Source organism: Bos indicus, chromosome 4 (genome assembly GCF_029378745.1).
Source record: "Bos indicus isolate NIAB-ARS_2022 breed Sahiwal x Tharparkar chromosome 4, NIAB-ARS_B.indTharparkar_mat_pri_1.0, whole genome shotgun sequence".
NCBI lineage: Eukaryota > Metazoa > Chordata > Mammalia > Artiodactyla > Bovidae > Bos > Bos indicus.
The window spans coordinates 50,970,162-50,990,306 of record NC_091763.1 but is presented as its reverse complement, the minus strand read 5'-3'; the positions used below and the strand labels follow the sequence as shown (position 1 = coordinate 50,990,306).

At 38.2% G+C, this 20,145-nt stretch overlaps 1 protein-coding gene and 1 long non-coding RNA gene across 5 annotated transcripts in view; one reads left to right on the top strand and one right to left on the bottom strand.

The window, feature by feature from the left end:
* Positions 1–5,464: 5,464 nt before the first annotated feature.
* The window catches only part of CTTNBP2 (cortactin binding protein 2), a 168,998-nt gene continuing 154,317 nt past the window's right edge, over positions 5,465–20,145 (bottom strand). For 2 of the 4 annotated variants that reach the window (XM_019959427.2, XM_070787788.1), the window contains 7 exons: positions 19,517–19,695; positions 16,982–17,181; positions 16,438–16,620; positions 11,736–11,799; positions 10,307–10,439; positions 9,205–9,306; positions 5,465–6,517 (listed from right to left, as the gene is read on the bottom strand). In XM_019959427.2, coding sequence (XP_019814986.2) covers positions 6,302–6,517; positions 9,205–9,306; positions 10,307–10,439; positions 11,736–11,799; positions 16,438–16,620; positions 16,982–17,181; positions 19,517–19,695 — 1,077 coding nt within the window. In that variant the 3' untranslated portion in view covers positions 5,465–6,301. The other 2 variants (XR_011566233.1, XM_070787786.1) reach the window with 2 other exon arrangements.
* LOC139182707 (uncharacterized) lies at positions 6,516–19,520 on the top strand. Its single transcript, XR_011566235.1, has 3 exons — positions 6,516–8,592; positions 19,059–19,136; positions 19,216–19,520. It is a non-coding gene; the product is annotated as an uncharacterized lncRNA (long non-coding RNA).

The following is a 20,145-nucleotide window of genomic DNA, read 5'->3' as shown; positions in this document are numbered from 1 at the left end:
ACTCAATATTTTGAATAGAAGAGGTGAGAGTGGGTGTCCTTCGCTTGTTCTGTATTTTAGCAGGAAGGCTTTCAACTTTTCACCAATGAGTGTTATATTGACTGTGGTTTGTCATTGATAGTTTTTATTATGTTGACATGTGTTCCTTCTATACCCATTCAGTAAGAGTTTTCATCATGAATGGATGTTGAATTTTGTCAAGTGTTTTTTCTTTTTCTTTTTTTTTTTTATGCTTGTGTCCATTATTTGTTTTCTTTCTTTTTTTTTTTTAAACTTTACAATATTGTATTAGTTTTGCCAAATATTGAAATGAATCCACCACAGGTATACCTGTGTTCCCCATCCTGAACCCTCCTCCCTCCTCCCTCCCCATACCCTCCCTCTGGGTCGTCCCAGTGCACCAGCCCCAAGCATCCAGTATCGTGCATCAAACCTGGACTGGTGACTCGTTTCATACATGATATTATACATGTTTCAATGCCATCCTCCCAAATCTCCCCACCCTCTTCCTCTCCCACAGAGTCCATAAGACTGATCTATACATCAGTGTCTCTTTTGCTGTCTCGTACACAGGGTTATCGTTACCATCTTTCTAAATTCCATATATATGCGTTAGTATACTGTATTGGTGTTTTTCTTTCTGGCTTACTTCACTCTGTATAATAGGTTCCAGTTTCATCCATCTCATTAGAACGGATTCAAATGTATTCTTTTTAATGGCTGAGTAATACTCCATTGTGTATATGTACCACAGCTTTCTTATCCATTCATCTGCTGATGGACATCTAGGTTGCTTCCATGTCCTGGCTATTACAAACAGTGCTGCGATGAACATTGGGGTGCATGTGTCTCTTTCCCTTCTGGTTTCCTCAGTGTGTATGCCCAGCAGTGGGATTGCTGGATCATACGGCAGTTCTATTTCCAGTTTTTTAAGGAATCTCCACACTGTTCTCCATAGTGGCTGTACTAGTTTGCATTCCCACCAACAGTGTAAGAGGGTTCCCTTTTCTCCATACCCTCTCCAGCATTTATTGCTTGTAGACTTTTGGATCGCAGCCATTCTGACTGGTGTGAAATGGTACCTCATAGTGGTTTTGATTTGCATTTCTCTGATAATGAGTGATTTTGAGCATCTTTTCATGTGTTTGTTAGCCCTCTGTATGTCTTCTTTGGAGAAATGTCTATTTAGTTCTTTGGCCCATTTTTTGATTGGGTCATTTATTTTTCTGGAGTTGAGCTGTAGGAGTTGCTTGTATATTTTTGAGATTAGTTGTTTGTCAGTTGCTTCATTTGCTATTATTTTCTCCCATTCTGAAGGTTGTCTTTTCACCTTGCTGATAGTTTCCTTTGTTGTGCAGAAGCTTTTAAGTTTAATTAGGTCCCATTTGTTTATTTTTGCTTTTATTTCCAATATTCTGGGAGGTGGGTCATAGAGGATCCTGCTGTGATGTATGTCGGAGAGTGTTTTGCCTATGTTCTCCTCTAGGAGTTTTATAGTTTCTGGTCTTACATTGAGATCTTTAATCCATTTTGAGTTTATTTTTGTGTATGGTGTTACAAAGTGTTCTAGTTTCATTCTTTTACAAGTGGTTGACCAGTTTTCCCAGCACCACTTGTTAAAGAGATTGTCTTTAATCCATTGTATATTCTTGCCTCCTTTGTCAAAGATAAGGTGTCCATAGGTGTGTGGATTTATCTCTGGGCTTTCTATTTTGTTCCACTGATCTATATTTCTGTCTTTGTGCCAGTACCATACTGTCTTGATAACTGTGGCTTTGTAATAGAGCCTGAAGTCAGGTAGGTTGATTCTTCCAGTTCCATTCTTCTTTCTCAAGATAGCTTTGGCTATTCGAGGTTTTTTTGTATTTCCATACAAATTGTGAAATTATTTGTTCTAGCTCTGTGAAGAATACCGTTGGTAGCTTGATAGGGATTGCATTGAATCTATAAATTGCTTTGGGTAGTATACTCATTTTCACTATATTGATTCTTCCAATCCATGAACATGGTATATTTCTCCATCTATTAGTGTCCTCTTTGATTTCTTTCACCAGTGTTTTATAGTTTTCTATATATAGGTCTTTAGTTTCTTTAGGTAGATATATTCCTAAGTATTTTATTCTTTCCTTTGCAATGGTGAATGGAATTGTTTCCTTAATTTCTCTTTCTGTTTTCTCATTATTAGTGTATAGGAATGCAAGGGATTTCTGTGTGTTGATTTTATATCCTGCAACTTTACTATAATCATTGATTAGTTATAGTAATTTTCTGGTGGAGTCTTTAGGGTTTTCTATGTAGAGGATCATGTCATCTGCAAATAGTGAGAGTTTTACTTCTTCTTTTCCAATTTGGATTCCTTTTATTTCTTTTTCTGCTCTGATTGCTGTGGCCAAAACTTCCAAAAGTATGTTGAATAGTAATGGTGAAAGTGGGCACCCTTGTCTTGTTCCTGACTTTAGAGGAAATGCTTTCAATTTTTCACCATTGAGGATAATGTTTGCTGTGGGTTTGTCATATATAGCTTTTATTATGTTGAGGTATGTTCCTTCTATTCCTGCTTTCTGGAGAGTTTTTTATCATAAATGGATGCTGGATTTTATCAAAGGCTTTCTCTGTATCTATTGAGATAATCATATGGTTTTTATTTTTCAATTTGTTAATGTGGTGTATTACATTGATTTGCAGATATTGAAGAATCCTTGCATCCCTGGGAAAAACCCACTTGGTCATGGTGTATGATCTTTTTAATGTGTTGTTGGATTCTGATTGCTAGAATTTTGTTAAGGATTTTTGCATCTATGTTAATCAGTGATATTGGCCTGTAGTTTTCTTTTTTTGTGGGATCTTTGTCAGGTTTTGGTATTAGGGTGATGGTGGCCTCATAGAATGAGTTGGACATTTTAACAGTATTGAATTTTCAATCTGTGAGCACACAGAATCTCTCTTATTTGTGCCCTTTTCAGTTTCTCTCATTACTGTCTTACTTTTCAGTGTACAGGTCTTTTACCTCCTTGGTTAAATTTATTCCTAGGTATTTTGTTGTTTTTAGGGCAGTTGTAAAATAATTGATTTCTTAATTTCTCTGATACGTTCTTGATTTCCTTAAAATATAACCCAAGTAACTTTTTTCAGGGGGATTTATTTAGCTGATACTCTTATTAAAGTATCAGAATGTGTAGGAACAACTGTCAGGATTTCTGATTTTCCTATTGTGCTTTTCTTTCTGGAACAAGAATAATCCTCATTTTTTTTTTTCCCCAATGAAGTCATTGAAACCAAAGATATTACATGGTGTCTTAGCCTTCTGGCTAGAACTGCAGCTCTTGACTTGATAAGTCAATGTTATCTTCTAATATCTATTATATTAAGGACAGAATAGATAAGGTATGTATCTGATATCCGTTCTCCATGTATTTCCATAGTCCTCTTTCTCAAATTAACAATGGCATCTTGGTCTATAACAACTATTTATTTGTAGTAAAAACCAAACTAACAGGATTATCTATTCACTAATTTATTGCTTTCACATCTGTGGAATGTTCTCTTGAGAAAAATATTACAAAAGGGATCAAATTCAGAAAGTATCACATAACTTCATAGAGAAAGTTTTGTGTAATAGCTCATAGTTGTTAGGAATAAATGCCTAAATCAGGTGTTGGCTATGTCTAGTCAACTGAAGTTAATTTGCATTAAGTATTGACTGCACAGGAAAAAAAAATTATGAAAGTTCAGCCTTTTCTATAAAAATTGGCTTTTTTCATGAATAATCAGATTTTATGACATGTGTACTTCTTTTTTGCAACTGCAAAATGTGTTAGGTATATTTAGAAGCTCATCATCAAGTTAACATAAAAGGAAAATACAATTTGCTAATGTGTTATAGTTATCAATTTCCAAGTAGATATTTGTTTTAATTAGGTGTTTTATACAACTCTAGTAGAATCTGATGCTCATAATACAGCTGTTAGTATTTGTGAGTTTATTACAACTTGATGGGATGTTGGAATGCCACAAAGACTTACGGGACATAATTCATTACTTTTTATGTGCGAGGAGGTAACTAGGAACATTGTATTGTTACCTCATTTTAATGCTCAAGGACAACTTGTAGGCTTGTCATGATCCTACGTAACTATTGTGGAATCTGGGTCAGAGAGTCTTAGGTCACACAGCTAATAAATGTTAGTGCTTAATTCAGTCACAAGGCTGTATAACACCAAAGACCTTTTTACCCCTGAAGCACCCTGACCGTCACCATTAATGGTATGGAGCTTCAAAGACTTGTGGCCATGACCCACAGAAAGTTATATTTGACATCACAGTCCAGTGCTTACATCCATGTATCTACACAATTAAACAAAAGCTTCACAAAAAATTCTTTTATTGACTGTGATACCATGATGTGCTCTGATATTTTCTTTTCTATTTTCAAAAAATGGTAGTTGTGATTACCTAAATTGATAAAATGACCCATTACCAGGTTTTCATGTGTATTTTGAAAACTCCTAATCTAAATGCCCTCTTTAGACATCTTGCAGTCTACTATCCAATTATGTAAGTATATGTGTTGAATTACTAACCAATCAAAACTATATGGATAGGTTACTAGATGTCATCTTAATAATGTATTGCAAATTTGTTTTTTCTCTTTTCTGGTCCTTGACTATCATAATGAGATCTATATCTTCAGAAAAATTGGCAATATAAAACAATGCCTTATCACTAAAAAAATAAAATTCAATATAATCAAAGGTGTATTTTAGCAGGACAACATGCCCCAGAGCCACCTCAGTCTGGGTATGTTGGTCTATGATATGGAGAGCATTGAGTTTTGTCCCCAAGATTAATGTCTTTCTGTGAAACACTTGAGAGTATCAAATACCACCAGGGCACCAAGAATTTAAGTCCAGCTCAAAGGCGTTATTGTGTTCAAGCCTGACTATTTCTTCCAGCCTCTCTCTCTCCTACTTACCCTCAGTCCCTTGCTCTAGTTCTATTTCCTGTTACAAGGTCCATGCTGTACACCCAAGGATGGCAGAGATGAAGCCTAGGCTGACAGGTACTGGAACTGATCTCTTCCTTGATTCTTCCTCCACTTCACTATACATTTTTTTAAAGATACTTGCAAAATGTAATATAGTTTTCATGCACATGTGTATACTTTAAATAACCATTCTGGCTAAGAAAGGACTTTAAATACTCTAAGATAAGCAAATGATTGTTGGTATATAATTATACTTTTTTTGGTAAAAGTATGAAAAATTTGTTTTCAATGAGCACTTCATTCCAAGAGCTCCACTGAAATGTTTATTCTAGTTTAAACCAACTAATACTTTGTAACAAAAGTCTTCTCTGAAGAGCTACGGAAATACAAACATGGAGGACCAGTTTAAATGGCTCTAAATTGAATACAGATATCTTTTGCATGGATAAACTACTAAAAGCAATAAAAACTACAGCCAAGTTATTTCACTAATTCAATATTTTATTTGGTGTCAAGGCATATAACTTTTAGTTATGTCATTAGTAATTTGAGAAGAAAGTCTAGAAAATATCGATTGTGCCACTAGAAGAGGGAGTTAACTTATTTATTGAAGCATTTACAGTTATTCTTTTTTATATCTACTTAGGTACAAAACTTTTGTAAGAAAGATAACACTTTTATTGCATTATATAAGTTCATATTTACAGGAGTCATAACACAAACCCATAAGCATAAATATACATGATGCAACCATTAAAAGTTTTGAAACTGAAAACTAGAGTTAAACAGGCAAAATACTTAATATGGCTTTTAAGAAAAGTAACTGTTTAGAAATGATTTGTTATTGCCCCGTTCTAGTCGTTTCTCATCAAGTGAACATAAAATTATGATCTCTTTAAAATGATACATGTTATCTAAGCCAATGCTGTACACATTTTTAATGCAGTATGCAATGATGCATAGCTTTCTTAAATGTACATATGTACATATGTATAGATATACAGTACACAGTTGTTTTAATACCCCTGAACATCTTGAGTAAAACTATTATGACTTTTCTATTATAAAACTACTTGAAAAGTGGGTATAACTTCTTGGTATTGCAGTTCAATTTGACAGAATTGAAAAAAAAAAGTTGGTTATAAATATTCTTTACAAAAAATTGAATAGTGGTCCCGCACTCATCGTTTATATTGCAGTGAAAACGTTTGATTCATTTAAAGGTATTTACATCTTGTTGTCCTTGGTTTCTGTGTGAAATATACAGAAGAATGAGAATACTGTAGGCAGGCCTATTTGCTAGATTTTTCTACTTGTTCATTTTTGCGTAGGTTCCAAATCTCTTGAGTTGTTGTTTATTTCTATTTGCCTTGTATTACTGCTGCTGCTGCTTCTTTTGGTGTTCTGGGAACACTGGGTGACTTTACTTCTAGGAACAGGAAGAAAAGATTTAACTCTTGAAACACCCAACTCAGTCTTTGATTTACTGTTGCTGCATTCGGTTGTTTGATGGCTGCTGAGAGGACTGACCTCCTGTAAGAAAGGAAAACAGAACAGCTTAATTTGACATTGTTCCCAACTTCTGTGATCGGTACTAACTTTCTCCTCTCTGTATGAGTTTCTCCCTTAACATAGGTTCTCATGGCGGGGGTGGGGGGAAGACAGGAGAGAAGTTGAATGCTTAATGTCCTGTAGACTCGCGGTCTGATCTCCACTAGGTCCTTTGTGGTGCCATAGATAGGAGTCAGTTAAACTAGTGCTTGAATCTGGAGTCTCCTCCTCAACAGAAGTTGTATGAAGTCTTAGGCCTGAGGAAATCAAACTGGACTACTCCAACCAACTATTTGTAAGCAGTTCTACAATGCAATATACCTTGAGTGTGTCACTGAATTTTTCTGCCTTTAGATCTAACTGAACTATTACTCACATATTCTGAATGTTTATCAGACAAGCACTGTTCCTGGTGCTTGGCTCACAGTAGAGAATGTAAAAGGGCACCATCCTTGTGCTAATGGAGCTTCTGCAGTAGTGAACTGTTTCCTGGTGATGCATCTGTAACTAGGGAGCTCAAGATCTTTAATTCTTGGAAACTGCATGCTAGCATTCTTCGAGTACTTCTGAACCCTTCTGATCACCTGGTCCAGGCCTCTTTTTGCCCATGAGGAAACACAGTTGGACAGGTAAGAGCGACTCATGATGCTGCAATAAGACCTTTTACTCACAGCGTTTTCCCTGATCGTGAGCTCACTTGGGTAGGTCCCCCTTCATGTTTACCAATCAGCAGAACTCAAGTGAGTGGTGAAGTAAGGAAGAAGGAAGGGTGGACATGGACATGGGGAGGTGTAGAGGATGGTCTGAAATAGTAAGTTATATGTAACATAAGTTACGTGAAGTTCAAGGACATAATTTGGAAAGAAATGGGTAGAAAATGCGAATGATGGATCAAAGGTATGTGCTACAGAACAGGTCTAAGCCCTGATTGCACATGAGAGTCACCAAGCTTTTAAAAACTCCAACGTCCAGGTTGTACTTTAGACCAATTATATCAGAACCTCTAGGGCATGTGGTCTGGGTACAAGGGATTAAAAAACAAATCCTCAAATAGTTTTCATGATGCAACCAAAATGGGAATTTCTGCTTTAGGGGACTGAATTTTCATCTCCATAAGAAGAAAACATTTATTATTATATATTCTATGGATGACTTAAATATGTATTTATGTAAATATGGGCTTTTCTGTTTAAGAAGGCTGGCTGACAAGCTGCCTGATTAACAGGCCCCTCTCTGACCACACAGGAGAAAATGATTTCAGCTAACACAGAGAGCTTTTCCTCCTAAAGGGAATTACTTCCTGATAACAGAAGAAACTGGGCATCTAACCAAGAAATGCTCATTGCCTTTATCAGGATAGAAAAGGCCTGAGCCTGTGAAGGGTTCAGGAATCTGGCAAATGCCAAATGAGTACTACGTCGCCCTCTGGTGGCAGGTTCTACGAAAACAACTGATCATCGGGGAATAGTCTTTAGAATGCTCAATGGGCAAAGAAATAGAAGGCGAGCCCAAGGAATGTGTTCTGAACCATAGTTCAGGGACAGCCCCTGAACAAAAATGTATTCCATCCAGAACCAGAGTTATCAGCAGGGACCCCAGGTGTCACCTCCTCAGTCATTCTTATCTGTTCCCAACGATGCTTTTGCTGTGCTTCTAAGCCATTCCTAATTAGGGGTGGGGGGAATCACAGAGAGGAACAAATACTATATAGAGTAAGCCACACAGGCCATGTTCTTCTTTGTAGATTGTCATGTTGTATGTTTTTATATAAGACCCCAGGCTTGTTAATATTTCCCCCAACACACACAGCTTCACAGGAAACTAGTCAGGACTGAAAGCTACTGAAGCCGGGAGCCCAGGCTGTCAGAGGAGGATTAATAATGGGATAGTCTCACCACGCTCGCTGTTTAATCCTGCTCTTGCACTCCCTCTCCCCACAGGTCTGTGTTAGCTGCCATGTGAGGGGACGTGAACCACAGTGGACATAGCTTGGTGAGCAAACCACACATTATTAAATACGTCTTACAAAATGGACCGCCTCAAAAAAGCACTACTGGGTAAGAAGTATTTTTATTGTTTCCGTTCACTCAGTAGTACCATACTGGGCCATCTCATCTTTTGGCATTTATTAACCAATCATAAAAGTTATTTCAAGAGGGTAAGGAACTCTATGGGAATCCTGGCTCATTCTGATTTGCTTGCAAAGGATATTCTGTCTCTGAAACATGCATGGTATGGGAAGTTCATGTATGTGTAGATTTTTCTGTTATCACTCAGCATTAACTCCAGTTTTTGAAAATGGTACTCAAAAGAAATTCAATGTTCCATTTTAAAATACAGCAAAGAAGAGAGACGTTACATTAGTTCTAGGTTTGGCATAAACTAGTGAAAACAAATAGAAGAGATAGTAAAAATTTTGGAATCCAATTTTTTGGCATCAAATAGAAGAGGGGGAAGTAATGCTTTTCTATGTGATTCCTTCAAGCTATTAGCCAAACAAACAGTACTTTTTTCTAACCTTGATTACCTAGTGAACACTTACACCTTTATCCTGATTATATCCCTGCTATAGTGTAAAAGTAACTTTGTAATGCACATTGAAAGATTTGTAAAGTCAATTTTACAACAATCCTTCTTTGTCCCATTTTGGAGGGAAAAGGGACACTTACCTTTTGTGACACTGGCATTCTTGGATTATTAACAGTTGCTGAAAACACAGGGTTGTTTCCTGAACTATCAAACCTCCTTAAATCATCCCTGGAATCAGCAATCTGGAAAATACACAATTTATCAAGTCATGTTTTCACAGGTAAACTGTGACATACTCAAGGTAAGATGTAAAGTCACTGTGGAAAACCCACAGTGAGAACTGTGGTCCTTGTCTGTCAGAAGCTTAGGTCCTAAAATGCTCACATAAGGACTTTAAGCTTTCATGTGAAACTAACAGCAAATGCATGAGACACAGTTTCTAAGGGAAAAAAAAAAAAGAGTCTTTTAAAGTCATAAGAAGACAACCAGATAAGCTCTATTTAAAAAAAAAAATACTTGGCACAAAATGAAAGGATATAACGTTTGCAAGCTTTTTCATTGTAACCTTATTTTTCCAGGGTTAACTATTTCAACTCACTTCCAGTAAGATTAAATAAGCTAGTGAGTTCTTTATCCCTAGTAGACTGTCCAAATACAACAGGTGAGTTTTGGGGTAGAACCTGCACAAGTTATAACTACCTTCTTTTGCTCCCTTTCAAGCAAAAGGCCCTTATCAAGGAAGCGTGGTAAAAAACTGCTGCAGATATCAGAGTGCAAAAACAGGTTGAACTTGATGCTGTTAATGCTTCAAGATTTTGGGTCACTGATTTCCATCTTTGGATCTCAAATTTCACAGTTTAAGCAAATTACACAGGCTACTTATTTTTTCTTATTTTATAAGTACAGTTGTTCCCCGCTGCAGAATGCAAGTCTGCTGCCATGCTCTTACTGATTGGTGATGGCCAAAGTTAGGGATATGGAAAGGAAAAGGTGGTATTGGTTTAATTTGTGGTAGCACACCACATGCAGCTTTCACTTTGGGTTTTTCAGAGAAGCTGTGCTAAATAGAGCTCCCTTGTTGTATAAGTGTTTTAAGCAAGGTAATGGAAGTTTTGATTTGGAGCTTTAGTCATACTATTTGATAAGGGATTTCTCTCAGGGAAAGAGCTATGATGTGGCTCCAAGAAGTCTGTCTGCTGCTGGGGGAGCCACTCAAGGCCCTCCGCACTGTGTCCTGCTTACCTTGCTTATATCAGATTCAGATTTGCTAGAGCACATGCTCTGAAGTTCCTTGACAAGATCTGCTTCATCATCCGAACCCAGAGAGAGTCTTTGATCCAGATTCAAGGTCAATGACAGATCATTCTCTAAAGACCTACCACAGATTTCAGAAAAGAGTTTTTCAAACCCAGAGCAACCATCCAACTTCCAATATGGAAACCTAGACCCCTTTCTGGGGGATTTGTGGAGCAAAAAAGTTTTTAACATCCTTTAAAGGCATCCATAAATGTCACTTTATACAACAACCCATTCCCATCTGATTTTGGTAACTCCCCGTCAGAATTCTCAATAGGATAAAATGTTACTACACAAAGAAATCCACTTTGACTTACAATATTCCAGTCTCCTTACTCTTCCCTTTCCTTCGCTGTCCCCAAGGATGACACTAAACACGCTGGTGTGGGGGGCAGTGTGACAATGGAGTAAATGTCAATTTATCACTTTTTATTGGCAACGTGACCATGGGTTGGGTTTCTTTTTTGTACTCAACACCTCAGTTCCTGGGTTCCCTTCTATCAAATGCCTTGTGCTACATCATAGGGTTATTACAAATACTGTATAGGCTGTTGAATACAACAGACCTAACAGTGGGCCTGGCACAAACAAGCATGTGACAGATTCATTGACCCCCTACCCTTCTTGTAATTCTGTGAACCAGGGTCCTAAATGTCACCTGCCAAGTTACAGGGTACACAACTTATTGGCTATACAAGGCCCTATTTACAAACTAGCTAAGCATTTTTATTCTATGATAAATCTTTATTTCAGTTTATAAATTTGGAAGCATAATTGACAATTCCCTAGCAGCAGCATGAGGAAAAAAAATAAGTCATGTTATGTTTCTGTAACTCTGTCATTAAAATCATCAGTCCTCTAAAGCCTGTTTAAAAGTTCACAAATACAGGATTTTACCATATCTTTGTGAACTGTATTAATAATATCAAACTTGATACAAAATCAAATCAATGATATTTCTAATCTTTCACCAAACTAAAAGCAAAATAGGCTTTGTATTTTTTTTTAGATTTCATTCATTCGATTTCAGCTTAATACTAGCATTTGAATTACCTCTATTGCTTTTTAAAAAATTATATTCACAGCATAACAGTTGCACAGACTAATGCTTCCCAGGGGGCGCTAGTGGTAAAGAACCCACCTGCCAATGCAGGAGACATAAGAGATGAGGGTTGGATTGCTGGGTCTGGAAGATCCCCTGAGGGCAGGGTGACCCACTCCAGTATTCTTGTCTGGAGAATCCGATGGAGAGAGGAGCCTTGCGGGCTACAGTCCATGGGGTGGCAAAGAGTTGGACACGACTGAAGTGACTTAGCACACACACGATGAGAATGTGTACTGTTTGTTATGAGTTAAATCTGCAAGGGAAACTTACTTTTGGTTTGACAGCGAAGCATTCCTGTTACAATTCAGCTGTAATATAGTGTTACTTTTGATACCTGTTTAAAGAAAAAAAAGCAGTCATTTCCATAGACTGTCCCTGCGGATCTTGAACTCTGTATTTAAAAGAAATAGTCTCTTCATATTGTTTTTGGATTAAATCCATTTCTTGAGGCCCTGTGGAAGCCTAGGGAATGCGCAAAGACCTCATGTATATTTATGACTAAAATCAATACAACTCACACCACCTGAGGCTCAATTCAGGAATCCTAAACTCCACTTTCATCAGTGGATCCTATTCTAATCAGGCAAGTCCCCACAACCTTAGGCCTTTGTTCTCCAAGTGCCTAAAAGAGGGTTAATACCTGCCTTTTGAAGATGGTAATCCCTTTGTTTGCCTTCCAAGGGATCCTGACTGTGTAGACCCAACACAGTTTTTGATGTGTGGGCCCCATGATGTATTACAGTGCAGGTATAGAAACAACTTTTGATTGCTTTGCATTTTACAGAAAACTAAATAGGAAAAGTAAACAAAAAGTCACAGCATTAAAACAAACGCTGCATATCATACCAATGTTTTTCTAACTGCAAATTTCAACCCATTTAAAAAAAAACAGAATAGGAAACACCGGATTGCACAGCTTGTATGTAGTAAATATATAAGTTGGTATCCATTTACAGAGACATGCAAATGCATAGGTCTGTGTGTACTGGTCCAGCTTTAAAATACATTTCTCACTGTGGCTTATGGTCAAAAGTTTGAGAAACACTAAACCATTTTAGATTCAAAATGTCTTTCTATAATATTCTACATTTTATAAATGCATTAATACAGCTGCTTCTGAGTAGATTCTAAAATTGTATGAATGGTGCTAGCATGATTAAAGAATGATTTTGAGAAGTCTGTCGAATTTGGTATATCCTGATTAAAAGCAGATCATCAGAAGGTCTGTACATTTCCTCATCCACACTTTTGTCCTTACTGTCAGAAAGCATTAATTAGTAGCTTTTCCCTAATTAGCACGGAAGTGCCTAAGCTTGGACTCTGCCCTCCAGAAGCAGTGACCATCATCTCAGGTTTAGGTTTCCCTGGTTTAGGTCAGGACAGAAAAGGGCTGTGTCTTTATCAAATTTTATGAGCTTCCCTAGTGGTCTGCATGGAATGCAAGAGAGTTCTATTTTGGTATTTTTTAAAACAATGATGTCCAAAAATATCAACCCAAACACTGTTGTAATAATTTTGTATGAAGTGCAATTATTGGACAAGGTGACTATTATAAAAAAAATTAAAACTAGAGGCATGTCCACCTTTGGTTGTTAACCAACCAGTGGTTTATTCACCTAAACCCTGGCCAACGCGTTTTGTAAATCTCTATGTTGATGTCAAACTATGGTTGTATACAGTTTTATTCACCTTTCAATTAAGTTTTTGTGTTTGAAGGAACATTTGATATATCCACTAGTTCTGCAACTAATAAATATTATAAACTTAAACTAATTTATAATTCAGCTTTTAGCCAAATATATATTTCCAAGTTAGATTTATCTCCATAATACTGTTTAAAGTTCATATTCACTTATGGATTTTGTCTGACAATCTACAGTACTGCAATATATATTGACAATGCTTACTGTTTAGGTACTCACTTAGCTCAGGAAAGCAGTTGGTCCTGAATCCTACAGGGATTCTAATGAACTTGGAAGTGACACAGTGAAGAGCCTGCATAGGTGTCCTTATTTGAGTACCAGGATTATTATGAGTGGCACAGACTGAAGAAATCAGCACTGGACTCATAAGAAACAAAAACATGGATTGCAGAAACCCCCGTTTGTAGGAGCAGTGGTTTGGAGCAGGTGATCAAAGGGATCTGAGTCTCAATTGTGCCATCTGTAAATGGAGACGACAGTCCTCACTGTCGAGCTCTTTTGGATACTTTCCAAGGATAAACAGGTATAATCCTTGTTACAGAAAGTCAGCTGAGGGAGTCTCTTTGCTCTATTGGGGGGCTACAGTCTAATGATTTTATTCCCTGGAGCAAACACTCTAACTTTAGGAAGTAAGGGCAAGCCTCGGAGATCAAAATGTATCCTATTATAAATAACACTTACCTTTACAATGAGAGTTTACATATTTTTTTCAGTGACTATCCATTCAATTACTTTAAAACTTATTACTTACGTGACTTTAAGTCATAACTTATGATCACATACTTAGGGTAATCACACAACTCTGGCATGTATTGATATAGTTAAAATCGCATTAGTTTTTATTAAAAATCAATACAATCTGCCATATGAAAAATATGGTAACAAAAGCAACTGTTTAGGATTTTAGACATCATATTCCTTTCACTTAGGAACCCCACTGCTGTAAAGCTGCCATGTGTGCGTGCCTGCTAAGTTTCTTCAGTCATGTCTGACTCTTTGTGACCCCATAGACTGCACCCCGCCAGGCTACTCTGTCCTGGGGATTCTTCAGGCAAGAATACTGGAGTGAGTTGCCATTTAGTGTGGGGTACAAGGGGCTCCTGAAGACGTAAAGTTAGTTACATGTATCAGAGATCCATAATGCATATGAGGTTGGAACATCTTTTCATTCTTACTCAAATATGATATCTTTTAGGGGAGGATATGAACAAAGCTAGTGGAGGTGATGGAATTCCAGTTAAGCTATTTTAAACACTAAAAGATGATGCTGTGAAAGTGCTGCACTCAATATGCCAGCAAATTTGGAGAACTCAGCAGTGGCCACAGAACTGGAAACGGTCACTTTTCATTCTAATCCCAAAGAAAGGCAAATGCCAAAGAATGCTCAAACTACCGCACAATTGCACTCAACTCTCACACTAGTAATGTTCAAAATTCTCCAAGCCAGGCTTCAACAATATGTGAAGCATGAACTTCCAGATGTTCAAGCTGGATTTAGAAAAGGCAGAGGAACCAGAGATCAAATTGTCAACATCCACTGGATCATCAAAAAAGCAAGAGAGTTCCAGAAAAACATCTATTTCTGTTTTATTGACTATGCCAAAGCCTTTGACTGTGTGGATCACAACAAACTGTGGAAAATTCTTCAAGAGATGGGAATACCAGACCACCTGACCTGCCTCCTGAGAAACCTATATGAAGGTTAAGAAGGAACATTTAGAACTGGACATGGATAACAGACTGGTTCCAAATCAGGAAAGGAGTACATCAAAGCTTTATATTGTCACCCTGCTTATTTAACTTATATGCAGGGTACATCATGAGAAATGCCAGACTGGATGAAGCACAAGCTGGAATCAAGATTGCCAAGAGAAATATCAATATCCTCAGATACGCAGATGACACCACCCTTATGACAGAAAGTAAAGAAGAACTAAAAAGGCTCTTGATGAAAATGAAAGAGGAGAGTGAAAAAGTTGGCTTAAAGCTCAACATTCAGAAAACTAAGATCAAGGCATCCGGTCCCATCACTTCATGGCAAATAGATGGGGAAACAGTGGAAACAGTGACAGACTTTATTTTCTTGGGCCTCAAAATCACTGCAGATGGTGACTGCAGCCATGAAATGAAAAGACACCTGCTCCTTGGAAGAAAAGTTATGACCAACCTAGACAGCATATTAAAAAGCAGAGACATTACTTTGCCAAAAAAGGTCCATCTAGTCAAACCTTTGGTTTTTCCAGTGGTCATGTATGGATGTGAGAGTTGGACTGTAAAGAAAGCTGAGCACTGAAGAACTGATGCTTTTGAACTGTGGTGTTGGAGAAGACTCTTGAGAGTCCCTTGGACTGCAAGGAGATCCAACCAGTCCATCTAAAGGAAATCAGTCCTGAATATTCATTGGAAGGACTGATGCTAAGCTCTGATTTCCATACTTTAGCCACCTGATGCAAAGAACTGAGTCATTTGAAAAGACCCTGATGCTAGGAATGATTGAAAGCGAGAGATGAAGGGGACAACAGAGGATGAGATGGTTGGATGGCATCACCAACTCAACGGACATGAGTTTGAGTAAGCTCCAGGAGTTAGTGATGGACAGGGAAGCCTGGCGTCTGCAGTCCATGGGGTGGCAAAGAGTCAGACATGACTGAACTGAACTGAGGGAGGATATTTTAAACAACTGATTATCCTAATATCAAAGCCATAAGGAACAGGTCTAATAATTTATTAGAATGAAATTCTGTCGGGGAGCGATTTTTATCTCCTGTTTTCACTGCTCTATTTCTAGTGTTTAGAAGAAAACTTGGTACACGGCATACATCTCATGTAGGAAGAAATATGTGAAGCTGACTCACTTATAAACACCTTAAACTGGTATTAAATATGTCTATAATCAAATAACACATACTTCTAAAAGTTTAAGGTTCACTTCTGAATGCACATTTGCCTATTTCTTTCTTTCTATGTGTCAGCTTTTATTACATAAATATAATTGTGTGGATCCCAAGAAAATCAAATTACTGAAAAGCAGATGATCATTAACATGGTAAAGATAAATTTAATTTCAGAATTCTAGTATGAATGGTTTTTTTCAGGTAGGGGACTCTCAACTATTTGTGGAATGTACCTACCACATGCTTTATTCCATGAAAAATACACATTGAAATCCTCAAAATTTTGCTTTGTTGAATGCATAGTAATAAACATAAAGCACACTGGCATTCAGAAACCACCTCATGGGTACACACGTCTCATGCCTGCCCCCTTACCTTCTTCACTCAAGTCTGGCTTGTTCCAGGTGGGTGAAGAGAACCGGCCAGACTTCTTGCGAGGACTGGTGCTCACCTTTCTCCAGGCACCACTCTCTTTCTTCTTGCTGCAACTGCTGTAACTTGAAACTATGGACAGAGGGAAGCTTCCTCCTTTGAAATCAGCTGTATGCTGGTCCAGCTCTGAAACAACATAAACCACATTTTGCCAGAAGGACAGAAGCAAGAGCGCAGTTATACAGAGTCAAGCAAAATCCAACATTTCTAACACTTAAAGAAATAGCCTCTTCAAAATCAGGGGCCTATCATACCCAAGCAGGGGTTTGCCAACCAGCAAACATTACTTTGAAGTCTGGTATTTAAACATGAGCCAGGAATTAAGAGAGAGCAAGTGAGTTAATTTTAAAGCAGTGCTGTGTAACATCCATTACATGGAGATAATCTCACTGGTTACAAAGAGAGAAAATAGAGTTCCCTAAAAGCCAGTTCAAGCAAGCATTACATAATAGCGAATTTCCTCTCCTCCCAGCATAAACCCACATACCTGCTCTCTGGAGGGGACAGCCATGCAGAACAGCTTTATTAAGCAAAATGCTGAGAGCAGCTCTAACTACAGCCTGCTGCCCTTGGCTGGGGTTTTTAGTTGTTTGCCCAAGGCCGGGCTGTCTTTTCACAGAGGCTCTTGACAATATTGCTTCTTGAACTCTGGGTGCAATGACAGCATTCCATAGCTTAGACATCCACCTTCCAAGAGAGGGTTCACAGTTAGGACCCAGGCTCCCAGGAATCACACACAACTCTACCCGGGACAGAGCTGAAGACCCTGAACAAAGCCTAAGGGTTTCTATGGATAGGCTACCTTTCCCAGGTTGTTTCAGAATAAGTGAAATTATCTAACACCAAAACAGTTTGAATGTGCTTTACAAATAACAATGTATTTCTAATGAAACTGTTTACCTGTTTCTGTTTTTCTTTGTAAGATCCTGGAGCACTAGAGTGCTGAATAAATGAATGCACAAATAAATACATGGAAAGGGAAAAATACATGGAAAACTTTACAGACTAAAGAAATCTGGAGGAAAAAAGATTTCCTGAAAATCTGTGTCTAAATAGCTTAAACTTATTTGCCATTTTCCTTACTAAGATACATATGTTTTTTAGTATTTCTGAAATTGGGATACATTTTATGATCACTGGCAAATTAAATCTTCCTGCTCTGCAGGGGCTTGGTGTCTACACATGGCAGGTGAGCCCTGAAGAGAGGGGATGGGGTCAACCAGCCACTGCCTCAGGTGGACTGCATTAATAGCTGTAGCTGTTGCAGGGCTTTAATTGAAATTTAGAGCACTCAATGCCAATCAAAATTCCTTCAAAAAAGATTATACTTTGTTGTAGTATTAAAAAAACAGTTAGCATTAAAAGCTGTAGACAAAACTATATCACCTAGAATAGGAACTGTTAAAACTATTACCTAGTATCAAGTTTCTCTGTTAATGTAGAGTGACATGTAATTCCGGGAAAAAAAAAAGAAAGAAAAGCAAACAGTTACTCCTAAAGGTGCTGAGGAGGTAAAGATATAAGCTTTGGCTAAAAAAAAAAAAAAAAAAAAAAAAAAAGTAAGAAAATTTTAGAAAGGCAGTTCCTTAATACGGCTGTTGGGAGATAAGTTTCCATGGCATTTCTATATTCTCGTGTCAGCTGTTTTCCTGGATTGTCTTTTCAAGGATGTTAGCAGTGTACACAGACTTGGGAAGTAGAGATAATGTCTCCTTCTGGAGCAGAGGGCAGATTGTTTCCTGACCAGGATGATGAAAGTTATGGTTCCTTCCAGGGCAAAGGGTGGGCAGATTTACCAGCATCCCCCATTAGAAGATGGGGTGATTCCACATTTTGCTGCTAAAGCCAGCATCCACCTGGGCTGGTACGCATCACCCTGTGGGACCTGAGGAGCCGGGGAAACCACTGCAGACAGTTCAGATGGCTGGGCTGCGGCTGGGCTCTGAGTGATGAGGAGCGGGCCTCTGACCCAGCATCCTGCACCCAGCAGGCTAACCTGTCAGCTTGCAAAGAGGGTACAAGTCTCAGAGCCTCTAGTTTTTGACAATGACTGTGCTGCAGACAGGAAAAACCAAATATGGCTCCTAAGAATCTTGAGATTCTGGATGTCAGGGGCAAAAAAGGCTCAGATGTAATCATGATACTGAGAGAATCGGGTAATTATATGAATAAATGTACTGCTTTTTAACAAGAAATTACTATGTATTTTTTAATACAGTACTCCTCCCTCAATTAACTGTTATTAAATTGATAGTTTGTGTTACAATAGAGAAGACATTTTACTTGCATCCCTTGCTTTCCAAAATAGATTTCTGCCCAGGATGCCAGAAAGTACAGAATCAAATCTAACAGCGAATCACAGAACCCTTACTAAGGAAGTCGGACGGTGACAAATTCCTTCCTCCTTTCAACTTCCTTCTGATATTCTATGTCATTAACCTTCCTATATGTATGTCTATTTTTATAAGCTGCTACAAAGGAAAATATAGTAAGTTTATAAGTCTACTCTGTCCATGGAATTCTCCAGGCAAGAATACTTGAGTGTGTATCATTCCCTTCTCCAGGGGATCTTCCTCACCCAAGGATTGAACCCGGGCCTCGTGCATTGCAAGCAGATTCTTACCATCTGAGCTACTACTCATGTAAGTGTATAAGTATCATTAATAAAAGAGCAAGCTTTTCAATTCATCAGTAGAATGTGTTTTATTTTTTTGGTTACAGGGTACTTGACTGAATTTCTTATGTGGGCCTTCCTCAGGAGACACTGCACAGCAAGCCACATATGGATCTGATGAGAGTTTTGAAAACAGAGGAAACCTACGATCTATCTAGTCTTAGCAAAAATTGTTTCCTTAGGAACTACCCAACACACAAGTCATGGTCGTCCTCTGACAAGAGGGCAGGGCTCCACTTCCCATGTTGACGATAGCAGTGGCATAGCTTTCTCACTCTCACACACTCCCACCTGGCCAGGGCTCTACTTTAAATACTTTAAAGGCAAAGAAGGACTGATGACACTCACTTCACTGTTGCTTGGGTGTGCCCCGGGACTACAGGACAAGACAGGAAATGCTGTGGCCCGAGAAGTGCTTCCGGCGTGCCCAGGCGGGCCAGGCACGAGTTGAGCTGGCGCCACACGGCCAGGGCCCAGTCGACCGTCTTGCACACGGGGTCGCAGGGAGAGGGCACCTGACCTCTGAACTGGAGACAGAGAGGAGGAAGACAGGGCTTGGGTTAGCACAGTGCTCGTTGTCCTGTTGTTTCTAACCATTCGAAATTAAAGCTATAAAAATTTATAAAACAAAACTGTAGCCAAATCTAGTCTTACCTTCACTTGGGGTGGGTGAAGGGATTAGTTAATAATATACCCTGTTGTGTGTGTTAGTGTGAAATACAGATCTGCAGTTTGTTACATCAAATGAAAAGATGCAGACGTGACAGCGAAGCGAGACACCCTGGATGAGGTGTCTTACTTGGATGAATTCTTAAACATCAGTGCTGGAAGAAATCATTTTTCACATGTGTACAGAATATCTCACAAGGACTTGCAAATAGTAGGTGTTCAAAAAAGGATTTTGAATAAATGACATAAAAATGACATTAAATATTTTAATATGGATAAGTGATAAGATGGCATATTGCAATCTATGG